At 43.6% G+C, this 18,557-nt stretch overlaps 9 protein-coding genes across 9 annotated transcripts; 2 read left to right on the top strand and 7 right to left on the bottom strand. All coding sequences in view use genetic code 12, as the record gives it.

The window, feature by feature from the left end:
• ERG1 (squalene monooxygenase) lies at positions 1-1,485 on the bottom strand (the record flags this gene model as incomplete). The annotated part of the gene is made up of 1 exon (XM_025484015.1): positions 1-1,485. One exon carries the CDS (start codon positions 1,483-1,485, stop codon positions 1-3), a length of 1,485 nt encoding a protein of 494 aa, XP_025342230.1.
• Positions 1,486-1,972: 487 nt separating this feature from the next.
• On the bottom strand, positions 1,973-4,120 carry GCD6 (translation initiation factor eIF2B catalytic subunit epsilon; the record flags this gene model as incomplete). The annotated part of the gene is made up of 1 exon (XM_025484014.1): positions 1,973-4,120. One exon carries the CDS (start codon positions 4,118-4,120, stop codon positions 1,973-1,975), a length of 2,148 nt encoding a protein of 715 aa, XP_025342229.1.
• A 262-nt stretch (positions 4,121-4,382) lies between these two features.
• On the bottom strand, positions 4,383-4,943 carry CXQ85_000260 (uncharacterized protein; the record flags this gene model as incomplete). The annotated part of the gene is made up of 1 exon (XM_025484013.1): positions 4,383-4,943. The coding sequence occupies one exon, from the start codon at positions 4,941-4,943 to the stop codon at positions 4,383-4,385; it is 561 nt and encodes a 186-aa protein (XP_025342228.1).
• Positions 4,944-6,330: 1,387 nt separating this feature from the next.
• Positions 6,331-7,968, bottom strand: CXQ85_000259 (MFS transporter; the record flags this gene model as incomplete). Its single annotated transcript, XM_025484012.1, has 1 exon — positions 6,331-7,968. The coding sequence occupies one exon, from the start codon at positions 7,966-7,968 to the stop codon at positions 6,331-6,333; it is 1,638 nt and encodes a 545-aa protein (XP_025342227.1).
• A 2,810-nt stretch (positions 7,969-10,778) lies between these two features.
• On the top strand, positions 10,779-12,059 carry CXQ85_000258 (snoRNA-binding rRNA-processing protein; the record flags this gene model as incomplete). The annotated part of the gene is made up of 1 exon (XM_025484011.1): positions 10,779-12,059. One exon carries the CDS (start codon positions 10,779-10,781, stop codon positions 12,057-12,059), a length of 1,281 nt encoding a protein of 426 aa, XP_025342226.1.
• A 55-nt stretch (positions 12,060-12,114) lies between these two features.
• Positions 12,115-12,963, bottom strand: CXQ85_000257 (uncharacterized protein; the record flags this gene model as incomplete). Its single annotated transcript, XM_025484010.1, has 1 exon — positions 12,115-12,963. One exon carries the CDS (start codon positions 12,961-12,963, stop codon positions 12,115-12,117), a length of 849 nt encoding a protein of 282 aa, XP_025342225.1.
• A 182-nt stretch (positions 12,964-13,145) lies between these two features.
• On the bottom strand, positions 13,146-14,471 carry ADA2 (chromatin-binding transcription regulator; the record flags this gene model as incomplete). Its single annotated transcript, XM_025484009.1, has 1 exon — positions 13,146-14,471. One exon carries the CDS (start codon positions 14,469-14,471, stop codon positions 13,146-13,148), a length of 1,326 nt encoding a protein of 441 aa, XP_025342224.1.
• Positions 14,472-15,688: 1,217 nt separating this feature from the next.
• On the top strand, positions 15,689-16,147 carry RPS17B (40S ribosomal protein eS17; the record flags this gene model as incomplete). The annotated part of the gene is made up of 2 exons (XM_025484008.1): positions 15,689-15,700; positions 15,737-16,147. The coding sequence occupies 2 exons, from the start codon at positions 15,689-15,691 to the stop codon at positions 16,145-16,147; spliced, it is 423 nt and encodes a 140-aa protein (XP_025342223.1).
• Positions 16,148-16,222: 75 nt separating this feature from the next.
• On the bottom strand, positions 16,223-17,581 carry CXQ85_000254 (uncharacterized protein; the record flags this gene model as incomplete). Its single annotated transcript, XM_025484007.1, has 1 exon — positions 16,223-17,581. The coding sequence occupies one exon, from the start codon at positions 17,579-17,581 to the stop codon at positions 16,223-16,225; it is 1,359 nt and encodes a 452-aa protein (XP_025342222.1).
• Positions 17,582-18,557: the final 976 nt, after the last annotated feature.

The raw sequence follows: 18,557 nt of genomic DNA, 5'->3' as shown, positions 1-18,557 counted from the left end.
CTAGTTGACGAGCTCCTTCCACAAGTATGGCGTGAATACCATCACAGCAGTGAAGATGACTTCAAATGACTCATACAAGGCCACCGGGAACCCAGCAAAGCCTCTGTCGCAGTAGTTGCAATAGATCGCGTAAAAGGCAACAGAGAAGAAGTGGTTGAACAACAACATGGGAAATGGAAGCATACCTGAGAGCAATCCAATGGGGCCCTTGACACAGTCGCCGCCAAGCAAGAAGTACTTGAAGCATCCTTCTTGTAAGATCTTAAGGGGCCTGCTGTCGGCAGCAAACAAGGAATACAATGCAATTGAGAGTGTGTTGATCACAGCATCAAGTCTCTTTCTCTTACTGTGGAATTGCTTCAACTTCTTGGAAATCAAGTCGTAATCGTCCAACTCGGGCACTTGTTTAGGATGCAAAAGCTTGGTAAGCAACACAGCATCGTTCAATCCCACCGTCATGCCGCCTCCTGTAAGTGGATGTCTCATATTCAACGAGTCGCCCAACATAATAAATCCCTTGTTGCGACCACCCTGTTTAGGAGCACTCAAGTACTGATTAGGCATAGGTCTGAACTTGCGGCCAGCCATGGCATGCTCAAAGCTAGGCTTGATCTCCTCGGGTAACGATGGTAAAATCTCCTGCTCCAAGTACTTGTAGAAAGTGTCGTTTGCAGCCGAAGGTGGCTTTGTCGAACGGTAGGCACATAAAACTCTGGTTTCTCTCTTGTTCGTCTGGTAGACAAGAACAGGGGCATGATCACCCAAAATGACATGGCCATGGTGTGGGGCAGGAAGTTTGGCGTCTTCCAACTGGAGACCCACAAAGTAAGAGCCCACAGCGGCAACATTATTCTTAGAGTGCTCCTTACGGAATTTGGAGTAGATACCGTCACATGCAAAAGTGACCTTAGCCTGGTACGTAGTGAAGTCACCCTTGAGGCTCTTGACCTTGACACCAATCACTCTATCAGGGTCTTCTTCATCTCTAAGCACTTCTGTAGCAGAGCCCTCGATCCAGTCGACATTCTTCTCGGCTCTGACTATGGCTCGAAGGTTAGTCAAAAACTTACCGTTACTGAAGCCAAGTCCACGCACATTCTCAGTCTGGTCCCACTCTGCGGCGTTGATGGAAGGGTCGTTCGAGGCGTACTTGTCGTTGTCACCAAAAACACAGTCTGGAACGGGTTTCACTGGGTTGGTCTTGTCACACTCTGATCTGTCAGGGTACAGAATCTGGATACGCTTGTCGTGATACTTTATGTAGTAACCGTCCACATACACCGCATCGATGTTGTTGACCGCCTGGATCATACCAAGCTCTTTCAAAGCCTTGAGTCCAGAAGGCTGCATCAACTCACCAACGATTCTGTCTGGTTCACTCCAGTCTCTTTCGACTATAAGCACTTTTCTGCCTTGTCTGGCCAAAGCTGTAGCGACACAAGGTCCAACCACACCAGCACCGATCACAATAGCGTCGTAGGACATGTTTAAAACGAGGGTTTTGTTTTCTAGAGTGCTTCTTGGGTAATAAAGTCTATCCTTGCCGAGGCAGCGTCGGTTTATATATTCTATGGAGATGAGATGCGGGTAGTTTGTTTAAATGGCACCACGTCGTATAAGCGATATTTCACTGCGCGCGCCAATGTCATCAGTTCAGAATGGGGCGCAAGAAGTATCTTATCCAACGAGACTAGCAGAGATTAAACTTTAGTCTTTGTTGTCTTTGCTGGATACGTTGTTTTGGGAAACTGGTTTTTCCACTGGTAACAAAGCAGAGTCTTGGTGGTGCTTTAGCCGTTCCTAATCGCTGCTTCGCGTATGCTTCATCACCTTATCTGCCCGTCTTGCACAAGACAATACACCCTCTCGTATCTTTTTCACGCTGCGATGAGAGCATCCTCGGTATCTCCTTTTCATCAAACTTCTTGATTTCTTTCAATGACACGATGATAACTCAGCCTGTTTTCTTCGTTTAATCGCTCTCCTCTTCACTTTCTTCTTCGGCATCTTGTAACCATTCGACAAACTGCGCCGTCAAACCACGCACTTGTCTCAAGCCTTCGTTTTCAGACGAGGCTTCGGAATCCCACCACTTCAAAATGTTATCTTCTTCGATAATATCCTTCTCGTAAAGTTGTCGAAGAGCAATAAACAACACAACCTGATTGTACTCTTGGTCCACAGTGATACAAGCCTCCTGGATGGTCTGTGCAAGGTCCTGTTGTTCTTCCTGAGAGAAAACTTGCCTCTTGAAGAGTCCTCCCCAGTCGTTGAAGATCTTTGCTGCAGCCTCCTTCACGTTGAGAGTATCAGTAGACACAAAGTGAACAATTCTCTTCACCATGGCCAGAACAGTGGCTTGACGGACCTCGTGGTAGGTCACATTCATGGACATTCTCAATGTATTAAGCTCAAGAAGGGCAGTGTCCAAGTCATGGTTGTTCTCCATGGCTCTTTCAACCGTAGCAACAGCTTCCTTATTGAAGTCCTCTTGCTCTTCTTCCTCGAATTCATAGTCAGTGGAAAGTATAGATGTTGCCGACATTCTTCTGCTGCTGCGGGAGTTGTGGCGAGCATGTCTCTTTATCTTCTTCTTTGTGACCGATGCAATAGAGTCATCTGAAACGTTAAGATTACTCAACTGGTAAATGCTGTTGTTGAGAGAGGCGCTTTCCAGTTCGGATTCATCATCAAACTCTCTGTCAGACATGTACATGACACCTTCGCCGTCCTCACCAACAATGTCCAAATCATTGGCGTTGGTCTGTCCTGCTTCAGCATTACCTGACTCATCCTCGTCGTCCAGCTCAAACGCCCCGTCGCTGAACTCTTTTTGGACGGGCTTATCGACAATTCTGGTATGTGGAGAAACTGTTTTTCCGGTACCAACTATAACGTTGTAGCCAATGACTGCACCTTTACGGACATCAGCACCACGCTTTATGACAGCACCACTAGCAATAATAGCGTTATTAAGTACCGCTTCGTCTTCAATAATTGCATTGTCCCAAATGTAGGAGTTTTTGATGGTCACATTAGCACCGATCTTACAATTGCGACCGATAGACGATTTTTCAATGGCAGTATTAGCACCCACACTTGTGTTTGCACCAATAGAAGTACTGTTTCCGACTTTGCAAGACTGAGCTAACACAACCTTATCTTCTTTGTAAACATGGTTGAATTCATACTTGTAAGACAGTCCAATCAAGTTCATGTCAGGAACAAGAGGGTAAGACCAACGAGCCAAAACGTCTTGGGAGATGGCATCATAAGTATCCCAACTTTCGACACGAGAGGCGTATTCAGCACCCTCGGCGATGTATGCATAGATTGTTTTCTTCAACAAATCAGAGGACAAGACACCCTTGACAAAATCGCTTCGAAGGGTTTGATAATCAAAGTTTTCTTGGAAGATTTGAGGAACATGTGGAGAGCAAATGTCAACATGGCAGTCAATCAAGTCATTGCGAATGACAAAGTCGTTATCAATGTCCTCCAATAATTCTGGATCAATGTTAATACTGCTCTTTTTGCCTCCAGCAGGAGGGATATCTTGATAGTAATGACAGCGATTGGACTGTTTATCCAATATGAAAACAGCTGGATCAACATGAGATCTTGTTCTATGCAATGGACTTGCTGAAGTGAGCACCATCGAAACAATATGCTCCTTATCAACGGCCTTCCTTTGCTTGTGGAAAGCCATGACCTTGTCAAAATCAATGTTAGTTACGACATCACCCGAGACCAAAAGAAAGTCACCAGTAATGAGGCCTCTGTTGTCCAAATCTCTCATGGCATCACCCACGGATCTAGATTCTAAACTCATGATGGTTGTAACCTTGAATGGAGAGTTGGTGGCCCATTTAGACTCCTCAATATACTTCTGGATCTGATCAGCATGGGAGGAACACATCAAGTAAACTTCATTGACGCCAGCTCTGGCTAAGAATTCCAAAGTGTACTCGATCAATGGGACGCTCACTAATGGAAGAAGACATCTTGGTTTCACTGATGTCAAAGGCATGAAACGGGTCTCAAAGGAGTCCGTGAGCACAATGGCCTGGAACCTTTCGTCCAGCACAATCTCCCTTTGCTTTTTGTTTTTGGGTGGCATTGATTAGGGTAGTTGAAGCTTTCTATATGACTGAGAGTATACGCAAAACTTTTGTATGGCATCGTAGTTCGAGGTGAGTCACGTGTAGTAATACGGACTTCAAGGAACCAAATAAATTACTACTGCTGGGATGAAATGGTAATTATATCCGTCTAATTATACTTTAATATCTCTATTTACATATTCTTTAAGTTGTTGTTCATATCTAAGGGCGATGGCTGAAGTGGAAGAACTCTTCGCAGCCATTTCGGGAGACAAGCATCTAGTTCTTCTGTTTCACAGGTTCTTTGGCACTAACTCTATTGGCATTATCCACATACAAAGCAGCCAAAGCTGTCGTTAGTAGCACAACAGAAACCGCCAGAGTGAACGTCTTCAACTTAGCCATTCTCTGTGCTTCCGCCAATCTATTATCTTGTTTAAGGTAAGCGTAGTAGCCACCCACAGATGCTAGCCAAGCACCCACGGTGACTTTAATCTTGTTTCCTCTAGCTGAACTGACGATCTTTTCAGGTGTGGACTTGCTTTTCCAATCCCTGAAGCGATTCATGAGAATCTGTTCGTTCTTAGGGCTTGAACGCATGAGTTTATCAAACTGAACCGATCCCTGGTCAGCATAAAAAGCACAGCAACTGACCGTAGGCATAATCAAGATACAAGCTTTAATGGAGGTGTTGAACTGTTTAAATCTAACTGGATGTTTCAACTTAAGGTACCCAAACGCACCCAAAGAAAGCAAACCACCAACAAAAAGGCCCTTCAAGCCCTCAGAAGCAATATGAGTAGCATGAGCTTCTCTCTCTTCTCTGTTTAAGATCTTCATAGGATTGTAGCTGTAGAAGAAACACGAGTTTTCCAGCTTTCAGTACTAGTGCGGTTTCGGTCCTAATCCTATGCAGACAAAGCTGAGACACAATCGAATCCGAGGACCCTGTAAGGAAGAATATACCAGAGGAGGGGGAGTCTGGAAAAGCCGTTATAATTTCTTTTTCTTCTTTTTCTCTTTCCTTTTGCTGGCAAGGATAAGGGATCATTGGAAAATTAGAATACAGAGGGATATAGGAGTGATTCTCTTCGTCAGGATCACATGAACCGGTACTTCTCTTTATATACTCGGGCATTTTTTTGCTAACTTGGTCCACTCGTAGTTCTCCCCGACCCTTTACAATAGTAAGCTATAGAGAGTATTCAGTGGCCCTATTGTGTGTCTTTGGGTTGTGGCTCCATGGTACCACTGGGACGTAGCATAAACCTGCTATGGCTAAGGTCCGCATATCATAGTCCCAAGTGTTACTGGACTGCAATTTGCCAGTCATTTTACCCACTTTTCAATGTGTGAATAGAAAGGGATGGGTGGCATTCTCGTCTCTGTGGCTGCATTCGAGGCCCCTACCACTTTTTCGCAGCCATTCCCAATGTTACACTAGACAACACTCCAAATGAATGATTTGAAGTCTTTCGAGTTTCCAAACCGTTGAATGATACTTCAATAGTAACAGTATTACTTCTTCTGGTCTAAAAACTTTTGTTCTTCCAAAACTGTCATTCTACCTCCTCAGCTTCTTGAGTGTCAGCTCGATCTATGGATGTGCGCATAAGGCACACATTATCGTGCGTCTCCTCTCCTGATAAATACTCTTCCTTAGCCTACCATGGATCATTCACTTCATACTACTCACGATATGGGACACGACATGCCTGGCCATGACATGCCAGAGATGTGCAACATGAACGTATGTGATATTTTGTTTCTTCTTTTAGCTTTTACTAACCTTTAGATGATCTTCACTTGGGACTGGCAGAACACATGTGTGGTATACAAGTGGTGGCATGTAAAGACATTACCTGGCTTTTTGGGCACTTTATTAGCCATTGGGCTCCTTGCGATGTTCTACGAATTCTGTAGAGCTTGGTCGAGTGGATGGCATAAGAGACATAGACCAGCGCTGCCCACGGCAACCAACAACAGAGACACTGCACTCCGGATTAAGTCTGCCATATTGTATGGCTTCTTAGTTGGATACTCATTTATGCTTATGTTGGTATTTATGACCTACGTCGGTTGGTATATGCTAGCTGTCGTTGTGGGTGCCGGTATAGGTAACTACTTTTGGACCTGTGATAGCCCAGAGACTAAAGCGTTGATATGTCATTGAAAGAAGATGCATCCATTAAAGGCACAAATTATGCTAACTTATTCTGGATTTCTATCAGCCGGCACCAGCGTACTTCGATCTGGCTCTTAGTTTAGGCCCATTGAGATAGAACAAGACGGGAATTGCGATCATGGCGATAGAAATAAAACCCAAAACTGAAGAGCCCCAACCGATGCTAAATCTGTTAGTTTTCAAGTTGAGGTATAATGGCCTTCCAAATAATGGAAAGGCCCCTGCCATCAAACTCCTGAACAAGTCGTTGCCTGCAAAGACTGAAGCCAAGTATCTCCAGAAAGACATGCTGAGATAATTAAACAAAGTCTGAAAGATCAAGAAGGCACTTGCCGCAAATATGGCTGCTCCGATTAATGGCCCAATCCAGTGAAGATCTTCGGCTGCTGTCCATCCAAAGATAAAGATACCGATCGGCATGAGGAAGCTACCGAAAATGGCGATAGGAATGAATACTTCCGGGTGTACCTCTTCGTTTCTAAGTTTCCTTTTGGTGAACTGCCGATAAATAAGAGGGACGTAGATTGCAGCCGCAATCAAGACACCAACCAAAATGCACATGTAAGATACTCCCATTTCAATGAGCGTGAAGCCTTTCACCTCGTAGAATACGATTGGAAAAGCTTCAAACCAGAGGTACATAACCGAATATACTAAGCCGATGTATATGTTAATGAGTAGTACCACTGGCTCAAAGATAATAACCTCAATGGGGCGCCAAAGCGTCTCAACGAGCATTTCTTTTGTCGTAAGCAGAGCATTTTCTAGATGTCCTTCACTCATAATATTGCTATTGCCTGTAATGGCTCTGAGCCTCTCTGCTTTTCTGTATAGAATCGTCTTGGAGTACGATTCAGGAAGCATCCACCCAAGAATAAGAAACGATACACCGGAGGTGATGCATATGAACCAAAAGGTCCAATGATAGTTAGCCTTAACAGTCAAAATAGCACCAAACATTGGGCCTGCTGAAGGAGCACAGATGGATGAAATTGACCAGAACGAGATTCCCACTGGGATGTAATCTAGGCTGACGACATCAGCAATTGAGGCACCACCAGTGGCTAAACAAGGGCTAGCAAAGAAGCCTGCGATAAACCTCAAAACGCATAATCCAGCCATGTTGTTCACTAGCGCTGTAGGAATTTGAAGAATAAAGAATATGAACAATGTCACAATGTAAATGGAAGTCCTACCATATTTTGCGTTCTCTGATAGTGGTGAGAACACCATTGGGCCGACACCATATCCGAAGACAAATAATGTCAAAGGAAGCGTAGCCACCACTTGGCTGACACCCATTTCTTCTTTAATCTTTTCAATTCCAGGAGTATAGATGGCTGATGCCATGTAGACGAACGCAGTGAGGATCATAATTTGCGCAATGAAGATTGCCTTATATAAAAAAGGCCAATTGTATGGATTCTCTGGATCATCATCACTATCCCAATTCACAATAATTATACCAGGTTTTTGCACCGAAGGGACCGAAGCACTTTTGTCTGACGGATCAGAAGTCTCCTCAAGACAGGCGTCAATTAAAAATTCTGAGCCCTTAAGGTACTTGGCAGGGATTTCATAGTCTGGTTTCTCTTCAGCATAATTAAAGACAGCTCTACCGGAAAGATGGTAAATGATTCTACCGAAGAAGCTTTCTCGGACGAACTTCTGAAGAAACATGGGAGGATAAGTTAAAGAAAATGAAAAAAAAGAATAGAGAAAACAAGTGGATATTTATAACTATAAAATTTACGAAGCCAATAAAATACAATACCACTAGGGAGACGAAACACGGCGGTCAGGAATACCGATATCCACAATAATTGCAACCGGAATATCAATGCATGCGGCACTACTCCTCCGCATCACACTCAGTGTTAGCCTAGCAACCTCTTACTTGATGTCTCCTAATTTTATCAAAAGCACCAGGTGTGCAATGCTTCCTAAATTCATATAAATAGTATCAAAGTAGTTTATAAACATCTCGTAAGCGTCTATTCAACCTCCTCTAAGCATGTATCTCATGGATGCGACTCACTGCGATTATGGTAGACCACCACGGATGCAAAGTCGGAAGTTTCAACACTTTTCCTTCCCAAGCGGGGCAAGGCGTCAGCCTTATCCATTGCCAGTGTATTGCTCTCCGCCTTAAAGCTATCATTCAACGGCTTTGCCCAGCATAAGACATGAGGACATGAGGCTAGACAGGTGGGCTGGCCCGCAATGGCTGCGAAAAACTGACTAAGCATATATCCACATTGAAGGACCGAGCCATATCCGAATACAGTTCTTGCGACATGAATGGCATTGAGTCAATGTAAATTTCATGACGTAAGCTGCATCGGGGGTTCCTTAATTGGATTTAAAAATGGCCCATTCAGTATCTTCTGTGACCACTGGATAAAGTTTAGGCACTATCTTGAAGGTATCAGTTTCAAGAGCTATACTATCAAATTAATTTCCCTTATGCTTCTATCACATTTGCTTTCGTTTCAAGTCGGTTACTTCAATTGAAGAAAAGTGGTCTGATAATTGCGTTCGGAAGCGTCTATGACTTCTATTATTTTCTCGCAAACACCGTTGAGTCAAGAACTTCGGACGGCCTAAACGGCTCCGAGGGGTAATTTACGAAGCGATGCATTAGGCAAATCTATGGGTATTGTTTATTGAAGAAACCTGCAGTTTTTTTTTTGGTTGTGTTGTTTGGCACATGGATAATAAAGGCTTCGGGTCCGAGGCTCGATCTCGGATGCTGATTCTGTTGGTCAGGGCTTATTTCTTCTTTAAGGGATTGACTTTTCTTGGAAGGTTGTGACCTTTTTGATTTTTCATGAATTAATTCATCAAATTACTAGGTGTGAACGGTCATGTCTAGCGTGCTTGAATCTTATGTTTTCGAGGCTCAATATCATGAAATTGTTGAGGAGCAATAAACAAGGCCTAGATTATATGGATGGCTCCCTAAGCTATAAAGAGTCTTTATCATTGATAACTCGAGGCTTTCTTCTTTTGAGTCCAAGAAAAATGTTGCCCTTGACTTTCAGAATGCCGTTGATGTCTGACATAATCCGATTCTTCCTCGTTTGTTATCATGGAAACCAGCATATCACTCATGGTTGAAACCAGCAGTCTCCTTTTGAGTCAAAATTAACCAATCGAAGGTATTCAGGCTTCTGAGCTCCAAATATGATGGATTTATTGGGACTTTTCAATTTGTCGAAATACAAAATTATCATTTTCTCTAAATTCGCGGCGATTTCGTTATTTTGGGCACTGAATTATATTTGATTGGGAATGAACGCACCCTATTATTTGCTCAAAAATTTTGATTTTTGATAGTTTGTGATTTGAGCGCATCTATTCTAGTCTCGGCAGGTTATTGGTTGCAGGTGCTCCAGTGGCGCAGTGGTTAGCGCTTCGTGCTTATAGCCGTGTTACGACATAGATTATACCTAAGTCACGGTCGTGTGAGGAACGCGACGGTCGTGGGTTCAAACCCCTCCTGGAGCATTTGTCCTTTTTTTTTTGGTTTTTTTATATCTCCGTTAACATAGTACTGCTCAATTGATATTGGATACATTGGTTTCGCTGGATAGTCTTTTTCCTCTTTTGTTTTACTCTGTTCGTTATGCGTTTGTAGGGCCTGCGATCTCTTTCGCAGCCAGTAGTGAGTTTTCAAATACTAGGGATAAACCTGGCTCTTGCGAACTCACATGAATCGGTATCGCTCTTTTTCTTTCTATTGGTGTAGAAGTTGTTCCAAACATTGCTTAGCTCTATTTCAGTCTGGTACTGGCAGAGTCCCTGTTCTTCCTAATGTCGCAGGTTAGCTTCAAAGTAGGTTGCACAAGGTTTGGTTCAAAAAAGTAAAAAAAGTTACTCTTTTTGCCTAACAACGCTATCAAACCAATACTTTGATCAATCTTCAAACAATCCAGTTAAGTTCACAAAGATTTTTTTAATGTAACGATTTTATTCCTGCTACTTCTTCATTTGTTCTATATTCATAATAGGGTTGCGAAACGACTTTTTGGCTGCAAAATCGCATTCCTCTCAATTCTCTCAAATGATTAAGTTTCATAAATATTAAAAAAGCACTTCACATACAAGAACTTGCTATTACTTATTGCGTTAAGAAGACACATATTTATTTCACAGCCAAAATACTGACCCAAGGCATTTAAATGATCTTATATGGCAATGGGTGTGGTTTACCCTGTCAGTTCACTATTAAGCCACCACGAATACGATGTGTACATATATCTACCTATACCTACCTAAGCATACCTTGAGGCTCTGATATACCTAAGAATTAAACGCTTTTATCAGCTATTTCAAGCTCCAAAGCTTCATCTATAATCAACTTTTCCACTGAAGGCACGTGACTTCACCAGCTCAAAACCAGACCTCTGCGCATCAAGAGCCTCATCGCAGCATCGACTTTTCGAATTCTACAAAAACACAATAGAACCCCCACAATAATTTGAGCCATGTCTTCGAAGATTAGGTTTTATATGGAACTGTCAGTTCCAGAGCTAGAAGATCTTAAACGTAAAGGTCTTTTTGATCAGAAAGAAATCACCATGATCATGAGAAGAAGAACAGACTTCGAGCACAGAATACAAGGTCGTGGAGCAAAGCCTAGAGACTTTTTGAAATACGCTGACTTTGAAATAAATCTAGAGAAACTCAGAGTCAAGAGATTTTTCAGACTCAGAGAAACAGACCATGTTGATACGGCCCCCAGTATCTCCGACTGGGCTGGCTTCAGAAAAATTATATTCATTTTCGATAGAGCAGTCAGAAGATTCTCGGGAGACCTAGATATCTGGGCAAAGTACCTTCAATTCGTTAAAGATAAGGATGCCATTAAGGTTGTCTACAGAGTATACGCTAAGCTTTTGCTGTTGCAACCGAGAAATGTGGATGCTTGGTTATCGGCTGCCAAATATGAGTTCGAGACAAATGCCAATGCCAAGGGGGCCAGAGAGTTATACCAGAAAGCATTGAGATTGAACCCCGAGTCGAGAAAGCTTTGGATAAGTTATGCTCAATTCGAATTAACCTATGTGTCTAAGCTTCTCGCTAGACGCCAAGTTTTGGGCTTGTTAACAGAAAAGAAGCAAGAGGAAGATTTGAAGGCTCAAGCTAAAGAGCTGGCCAAGAGAATTGAAGAAGCACCTACCGATGGCGTTGAATCCAACTCTGATACCATCACATTCGCCGATGTGGAAGAAGACGATTTGAAGCTGGAGTTAGCATCCTTGCCTGAAGCTGATATGAATGTGTTGGGCTCTCCAGAGACTAATCCTGTTTTGAAGGGTGATATTGCATTAACAGTATTTGATTTGGCTCTTCCAGAGCTTCTCAAAGAGGTTGGAAAGGCATCTAAGATTGATAAAGTCTTTGAAATTGCAGATGAATTCCTTTCTGTTTTCGACCAATTTGAAACTCTCAACAGAGATCACTTAAATTATCATATCTTGTCTTACCTACAAACAAATTACAAGGACGATATCAGGACGTCGCTTATGGACATCACATTGCCTCTTCGCAACGTCTCAGTGCTCGACTCCTCCTTGGCGGATGCCTTGAAGTTATCTGTCAACAAGTTTACCGCATATAAACTGAAGGCCAAGGACGACAAAAAGAAGCAAGAACTCTCTGATAAGTTTGTCGGATTCTTGACAGAGAAGTTCGTGAATGTTGAGGAAACGAAGTCAGAGAAAACGGAGGCTCTTTTGAAGGCAATCATTCAGAAATGTCGCTAGCATTGTAAATACTTTTTATTCTCATGAGATGAGACACTATAATACAAATTTGCATCTAGTCTTGCTTAGCAATACCGGCTTCGGTATCAAGCGATCTGTAACCACGCTTTTTGTACTTCATGGAAGTACCAGCGTAAGAAATACTGAACGAAACAAGAGCCACAACCAGAAGGAGGAAAATCAATATCTTCATGGAAATAGGAACCGTGCTTATGGGGAATCTGTAGAAGCCATCATCGAATGGCAAAGCAGCAGAACCTTTTGCTTGACCACCAGAAGGCTTGATGTTATCGATCCAACGTACGCCCATTTGTAAGGTCAACTCATCGCCAATGACTACTCGCGTCGCATTAGTGCCTGATGACCATGCAACCGCAGAAATAACCGTCTGCTTCTCAGGAGCGTTGGTTGGAGGCTTCACAATAAGGAGGTTCATATGATTGTCAATGTCAAGATGAGCATCGTGGATCTCTCCTCTGAAGTTAAAAGTTAAAGGAATGGAGGCTCCGCCCTTTTCCAATGAATTAGCCTCTGTGCTGAGTGGTATTCTGCAACCGAAGGGAACATCTTCGTGGATATACAATTGAAACAAGTGATAGAGCTCATCTGTGAAGGTGATGGTGCAGTTGAAATCCTCGGAAACACCGTAATGGAAAGACAAGGGCTGACCAGTCTCCTTGCACACGGGGAAGGCACCATAAATAATTCTGTCATTCGAGTCGAACTTGTGTTCACCGTTATCAATGTTTCGGGTTATGCAATCAATGAAGACATCCTGGCCATAAGTGTAAGGCTGAATCTGGGGGATCTCACCCTTTCTGTCGAGAGGGTAAAACTGGTCTCTTGCTGGGGCTATATCTGCAAGGACAGCTGCAGCGAACAATAATGGTGCAACTAACTTCATATTAGGGTTAAACGGCCAGATAGGCTTCCAGTATTTTTGCAGCTGGTTACAGAGGATATCACGACTCTCTTTATCGTTAGTATTTTTTTGTTGAACACGCACACTTTCGCGCGCCCCTTCCCCAGGAACCGTGTTTGAGGCACTATGGTGATGTCATGCTCGTCTAGGGTCCCTGGTTGCGCCTAGCCTTGAGAACACCAGCCCATCTGTACGAAGAACTCGTAGATCTTCGAGGCCTTGTTGACATCAATTTTAAGGAACAGTCTAGCGTCTTTCTTCTTCAATGTACCGTTATTCTTAATAGCCTCTTTCATTAGCTGATTCTTAATTGCAAGATATGGCTTCGGCAAAATGCGAAGCGTAGAGCAGAGCTGTTTTTCCTCACGAGAAAGTAGCTCGAAGTCTGTAGCGTGCGATATGTCGAGAGGGGCTCTGGGGTTAGACGTGTTGATCTTGGGCTTATACTCGGGTTGTGGAGTGTTCAACTTGCGGGTGCCATTGCTCACAGCCAGTGCAGCAGCAGCATGTCTTGCAGCTAATCCTGAACCATTACCCATTCTTTGATAATGAGCCAGTCTAATAAGTTTGTCTTTCTCGAACCTATTACCGTCTTCCATTGTAGTAATACCGTTCCTGCGCCAGCTTTGAAGTTGCTGGATCCTAATACGGCATCGTAGTTCAGTGAGAATGTCTTCAGAGAATTGTTCAAAGTCTTCTGGAGTCATCACACGAACAAAAGCGTTGATCTTACGCAAGTATTCCTTTTCCTCCTTGGACTTCTTCTTGTCGTTGGAAATATTCTTACGGTATTCGAGCAAATTGTTAGCAATCAAGACACGTTTCCGTTCCGCTCTAGTAGTCAATCTGAAGTTATAGATATCCAAGGCGGTAAGCTTAAGCTCAATGTCACCAGCAGAATCATCAGGGTCAAACACCATATCTTTGATAGGAACTTCGGCCTCGTTCTCGGCTTCATGATCAAACTCGAGTCTACCAGGCATGTAGCCTTGAATTTCGTGACATAATGGTACAGAAGCTGCCGGTTTGAGTTTTGGAGGAGGCAAAGGCATGTTCTTCCTTTCCTCCATGCGCTTCTTCCTCTTCTGCAAGAATTCTTGAGGTTGAATATGTGAAAAGTCTTTGTTCATCTCTGGAAGTGGATATTCACTTGAATCTAGATAGATTTCCTGATAATGTTGTGCAACCTCTTCTCTAGATCGATTACCAATATGGTCGGCAATATCTTGCCAATTTCCGAGACCAAATGTCTCACATCCTTGTATCAATAACAACTCTTCGTCTGCACCCCATGATTCTTCAAAAACGGGATAAGTGTTCTGTTCTATCACTTGGTAGTCGTGCCATGGTTTATGGTCTAGCGTTGCGGAGCCAGAAGCAAAACATGGGACACAGAGGTCGTAATCTGTGCAAATGGCACACTTTATTCGAATTCTATGAGTACAATCCAGCGAACAGACGTCGCAGTGGAATAACTTTGACCTGTCCATGATGGATCCCCTTTCCACGATGCAGATGTATCTGACTGTTGATAGATCTATCAAGAGTACATAGTTAATGCTCAATGCGACACGAGTGTAGGAGCACGTGACATACACTCAACAGAAGATCGCCAAAGATAAGCTTCAAGCAGCTTTCCATTGACAAAAAGGTCTACATTATGATGGTAATAGGCAGTAGACATCCTAAATACGTTATGGTATACCTTGCTCGTACTATTATCACCGTAGTTTAGACAATAGGGACTGTGAAAGAGTCCATTTGGATCACCAAGAGGCATTATCATGAAAAAGTGGTCTTCCATCCGCCACGCTTGGAAGATTATTAACCTTTTAATTGCACTGCCAAAGCATCCTTGAAGTGCAGTTGTCGTTGCAAAGCTCTACCCCACAGTATCGTGTCACAGAATGGTTGCAAACTTCGCGCATTAAGGAACAACAGCTAATGGGCTGCCTCTACTAGCAACGAGCCAACATTTACTGCTTACCAGAGTGAAATTCATCTCATTCTGATCAGGAAGAAATCACAGGTACTCGATTACTTTTGGCAATTTTAAGCTTGCTTCGCCTGCCCACTTACTTACCTCTGCTGTGCCTGGCTGTATTATTATACCTGCCACTAATAGACCAGCACCCACTTACTTAGTATATGCCAAAAGTATTGGATGACATAAATGCCACCTGAATGAAAAGAAAGCTCAGCTGGCATTATAGTTTCCCTAAACCACCTCAAATAAGCCACTTGGACATCCTATGGTGCTTCCTGGGCTTCCTCTACTCGTATGTATACTTACCTCCAGAGTGCGATTTTAACAGTCACAGCCCTACACGTGATGGCACCAAAGCATTCTTGACCTGCACACGAACACTTCATCTCACACAATCCCTCACTGGCTTCCTGCCGCACTGGGGCCCGAAAATTTTCCTCTAGAGAAGCCATATTAACGTTCAGCTTCTTTCTCCATACCACTAACTAAGCAAAATGGTATGTTTCGACAACCACAAAACACTGCAAACCGAACCTGTTTTCCAAGAGATGTCCAAATCAAACGAATATAACGAATCCACTTTATAAATTTGTCAAGCAAAGCTCCCTTTGTGTCCCTGCTGTTTGAGTCCAAGATATCGAAGTAAAATGCCCAATGAGCAAAATGTTCCCAAACACCATCATCCCTTTGAATAAAAGAATTAGTCCAATCCATCCTCTTATGAAGACACAGGTTTGTCCATTTCCCCATCAAATACTAACCATTTAGGGTCGCGTTAGAACTAAGACTGTCAAGAGAGCCTCTAAGGTTTTGATCGAGAGATACTACCCAAAGTTGACCTTGGACTTCGAGACCAACAAGAGATTGACCACTGAGATCGCTGAGATCCAGTCCAAGAGACTCAGAAACAAGATTGCTGGTTACACCACCCACTTGATGAAGAGAATTCAGAAGGGTCCAGTTAGAGGTATCTCCTTCAAGTTGCAGGAAGAGGAGAGAGAGAGAAAGGACCAGTACGTCCCAGAGGTCTCTGCCTTGGACTTGTCCCACACTGGTGGTCAGTTGGAGGTTGACGCCGAGACCGCTGACTTGGTCAAGACCTTGGGTTTCAAGATTCCTCTTCAGACTGTTGCCATCTCTTCCCAGAGAGGCCCAAGAAGATTCGCCAAGAGAAACTAAGCATGCTGCTTCAGTTTGTCTGGTCAGTCTAACTCATCATAATAAATGTATTGTATATTGATTGCCTGTAGACCGTTACATATCATTAGGTTCCGCCTTCTTTTCCTCGACATCGTCCTCCTCGTCGACTAGAACAGATGCATCGAAATAAAGAGAAGGATCTAGCGTCGAAATGTTGGCTGATTTTGCTTTGCCCTCCAACAAGAGCTCACTCATTACTTTACCACTTCCTGGTGCATTATTGATACCCCAACACGAATGGCCCGAGCATAAGAAAAGATTGTCAACGTTAGTTTCACCAATCAATGGTCCGCTTGAAGAAGGCACGTCCAACACAGGCAAGTAGCACGCTTGCCTCTTCAATATACGTCCCTTACGCAACATAGATGACATCTTCCCGACTTGCAGGAACAAATCATCACATTTCGACTTTACCACTTCAACATCATCGGTTGTCTCTGGAACATCAACTGCAGAGTCACCTTCTCCACAGACGAACACCTCGTCTTTTCTTGCGTATATCTCTGGCGACACATACTTATTGCCTACCTTGTATTCGGTGAAAATAGCGTATGGCGACACACGTTGGTCATTATGAGGAGCAATAGTAATAGAATGGGCTCTTAATCCAGAAATTGGACAATCAGGAAGAATCTTTGAGGTCCAAGGGCCAACAGATAAAACTATTTGGTCACCTTTCAAGCTCACGGGTTCGTGAACGTCTTTCTTTGCGCTTGTAGGTTCGTAAGTGATGCCGGTAGCAACTCCAGTGTCCATCAGATATAGAATCTTGTTGACCTTGCCTAGAATAAGTTCGAGAGCACCGTTGGAGTCTTCCACGGCTTTCTTCAAGATGAAGTTCGTGAATCTGTACGGATGGACCTGAGCAGTGGTGTCTTTTCCTCCTAAGGAAGAACACAGGTTAACAAACTGTTCCGTTATCCAGTTCAAGTCTGTAGGCAACTTCTTGGAATCTCGTTGCTTGGTTACCTTGGATGTCTTTTTGGGAGGGAACTCGGACTCGGGCAGAGCCGACTGGGTGACCTGGCGCTCCGATTCTGAATCAACTTCGTCCTCTGGATTAAAACCTGAAATGTCACCTTCGATGGAAACAGTCGTTAGACGTCTGTAATCCCAAACGTTCTCACCGTCATACAAATCCGAAAGCTCCTGATGCAATTGGAACGAAAGAGGCACCAACTGCTGTGGGAAAGCCCAGAGAGCCAAAAGGCCACCCGCCTTACCACTGGCTCCACCAGCAACACGTTTGCTTTCAACCAAAGAAATGTGATACTTCTCAGGATCAAACTTGGGGTGCTTCACCAAGTAATAAGCGGTGCAGACACCAATAATACCTGCTCCTACAATGATGATATGCTTCTTGCCCTCATGGCGACCCGAAGGCTCGGAGGAGAAAGTCAAGTAGTCAGACATTGATGGATTCCACGGGCGGAAGAAGTGTAAGGGATATTAGTTGAAGAACAGGTTTTGGGTTTATAAGCTATAAAAGAGCAGTGCAGTCAAAAGCGAGAAAGATGTATGGTTTCTGCAGGCCAGCAGCAATAGTATTAGAGACGTGCCAGCGAGATAAAGCTGCACACCTGCAGTGGATGCAAAATCTCCACCCGGTGTGCTTCAGCAAGAGTATGGTGTGATAATTATCCGTTGTCAAGGGAAAGTTAATTCGGCTAAGGATCAATTGCGAGAGGGGGTGTTTCTCTGGGGGAGGCGCGATTTTTGGTAGGATGTAACTTTTTTTTTTGTTATAGGAAAAAACAGCTGATTTCTCCTGCCTCATATGTAAGCGCTATGCGGGCTTTGGTTCACTAGCGTCTGACAAATGTACAATGGATGTGGGCACATATTGTTTGAAGGGATGGCAGCCGAGATGGGGCAATTCGCCGGATGATGGTCTTCCCACGCGACTTTTTGAGTACAGCAAGTAATTCTTTGCGAGCAAAGTGACCATGAACTGTTTTTTGCAGCCGTTGCAGCCCATATGTTGGTCAGGCTAATAGAGAACGGAGGGCCCAAAGAAGACAGCCAAACAAATAGACAATAAAAATAAAGTTATTTGAACAATCGCCATTAGCCCTTTCAAGCTGCATCATCTTATGGATATTTTACGAGACACGGATGCCAGGGCCACTAATACCCGAGGATTCATGGTTCTTTCAAATCAGTCGATACTCGAGCGTCTCATTGTTGGCGGAATTCCAACAAGGTCTGAGGCCAAGCCAAGAACCGTTGAGATTTATGCTTTTCTGAATCTGAGCTGTTGACAGCATTATTCAGGAACCATCATCAAGCACCAGTAGACATGCAGCACGGGACTTCCTAGTTGGGGATATTCGAGGAGTCTCATCTTACACGTCTCCTATCCTTGGCATCTCATCGATAGAGCAACCTA

Source organism: Candidozyma haemuli, assembly GCF_002926055.2.
Source record: "Candidozyma haemuli strain B11899 chromosome Unknown A_2014730914, whole genome shotgun sequence".
In the NCBI taxonomy this organism is placed as follows: Eukaryota; Fungi; Ascomycota; class Pichiomycetes; order Serinales; family Metschnikowiaceae; genus Candidozyma; species Candidozyma haemuli.
The sequence above is the reverse complement of the archived record's forward strand: the minus strand, read 5'-3'. Positions and strand labels throughout refer to the sequence as shown.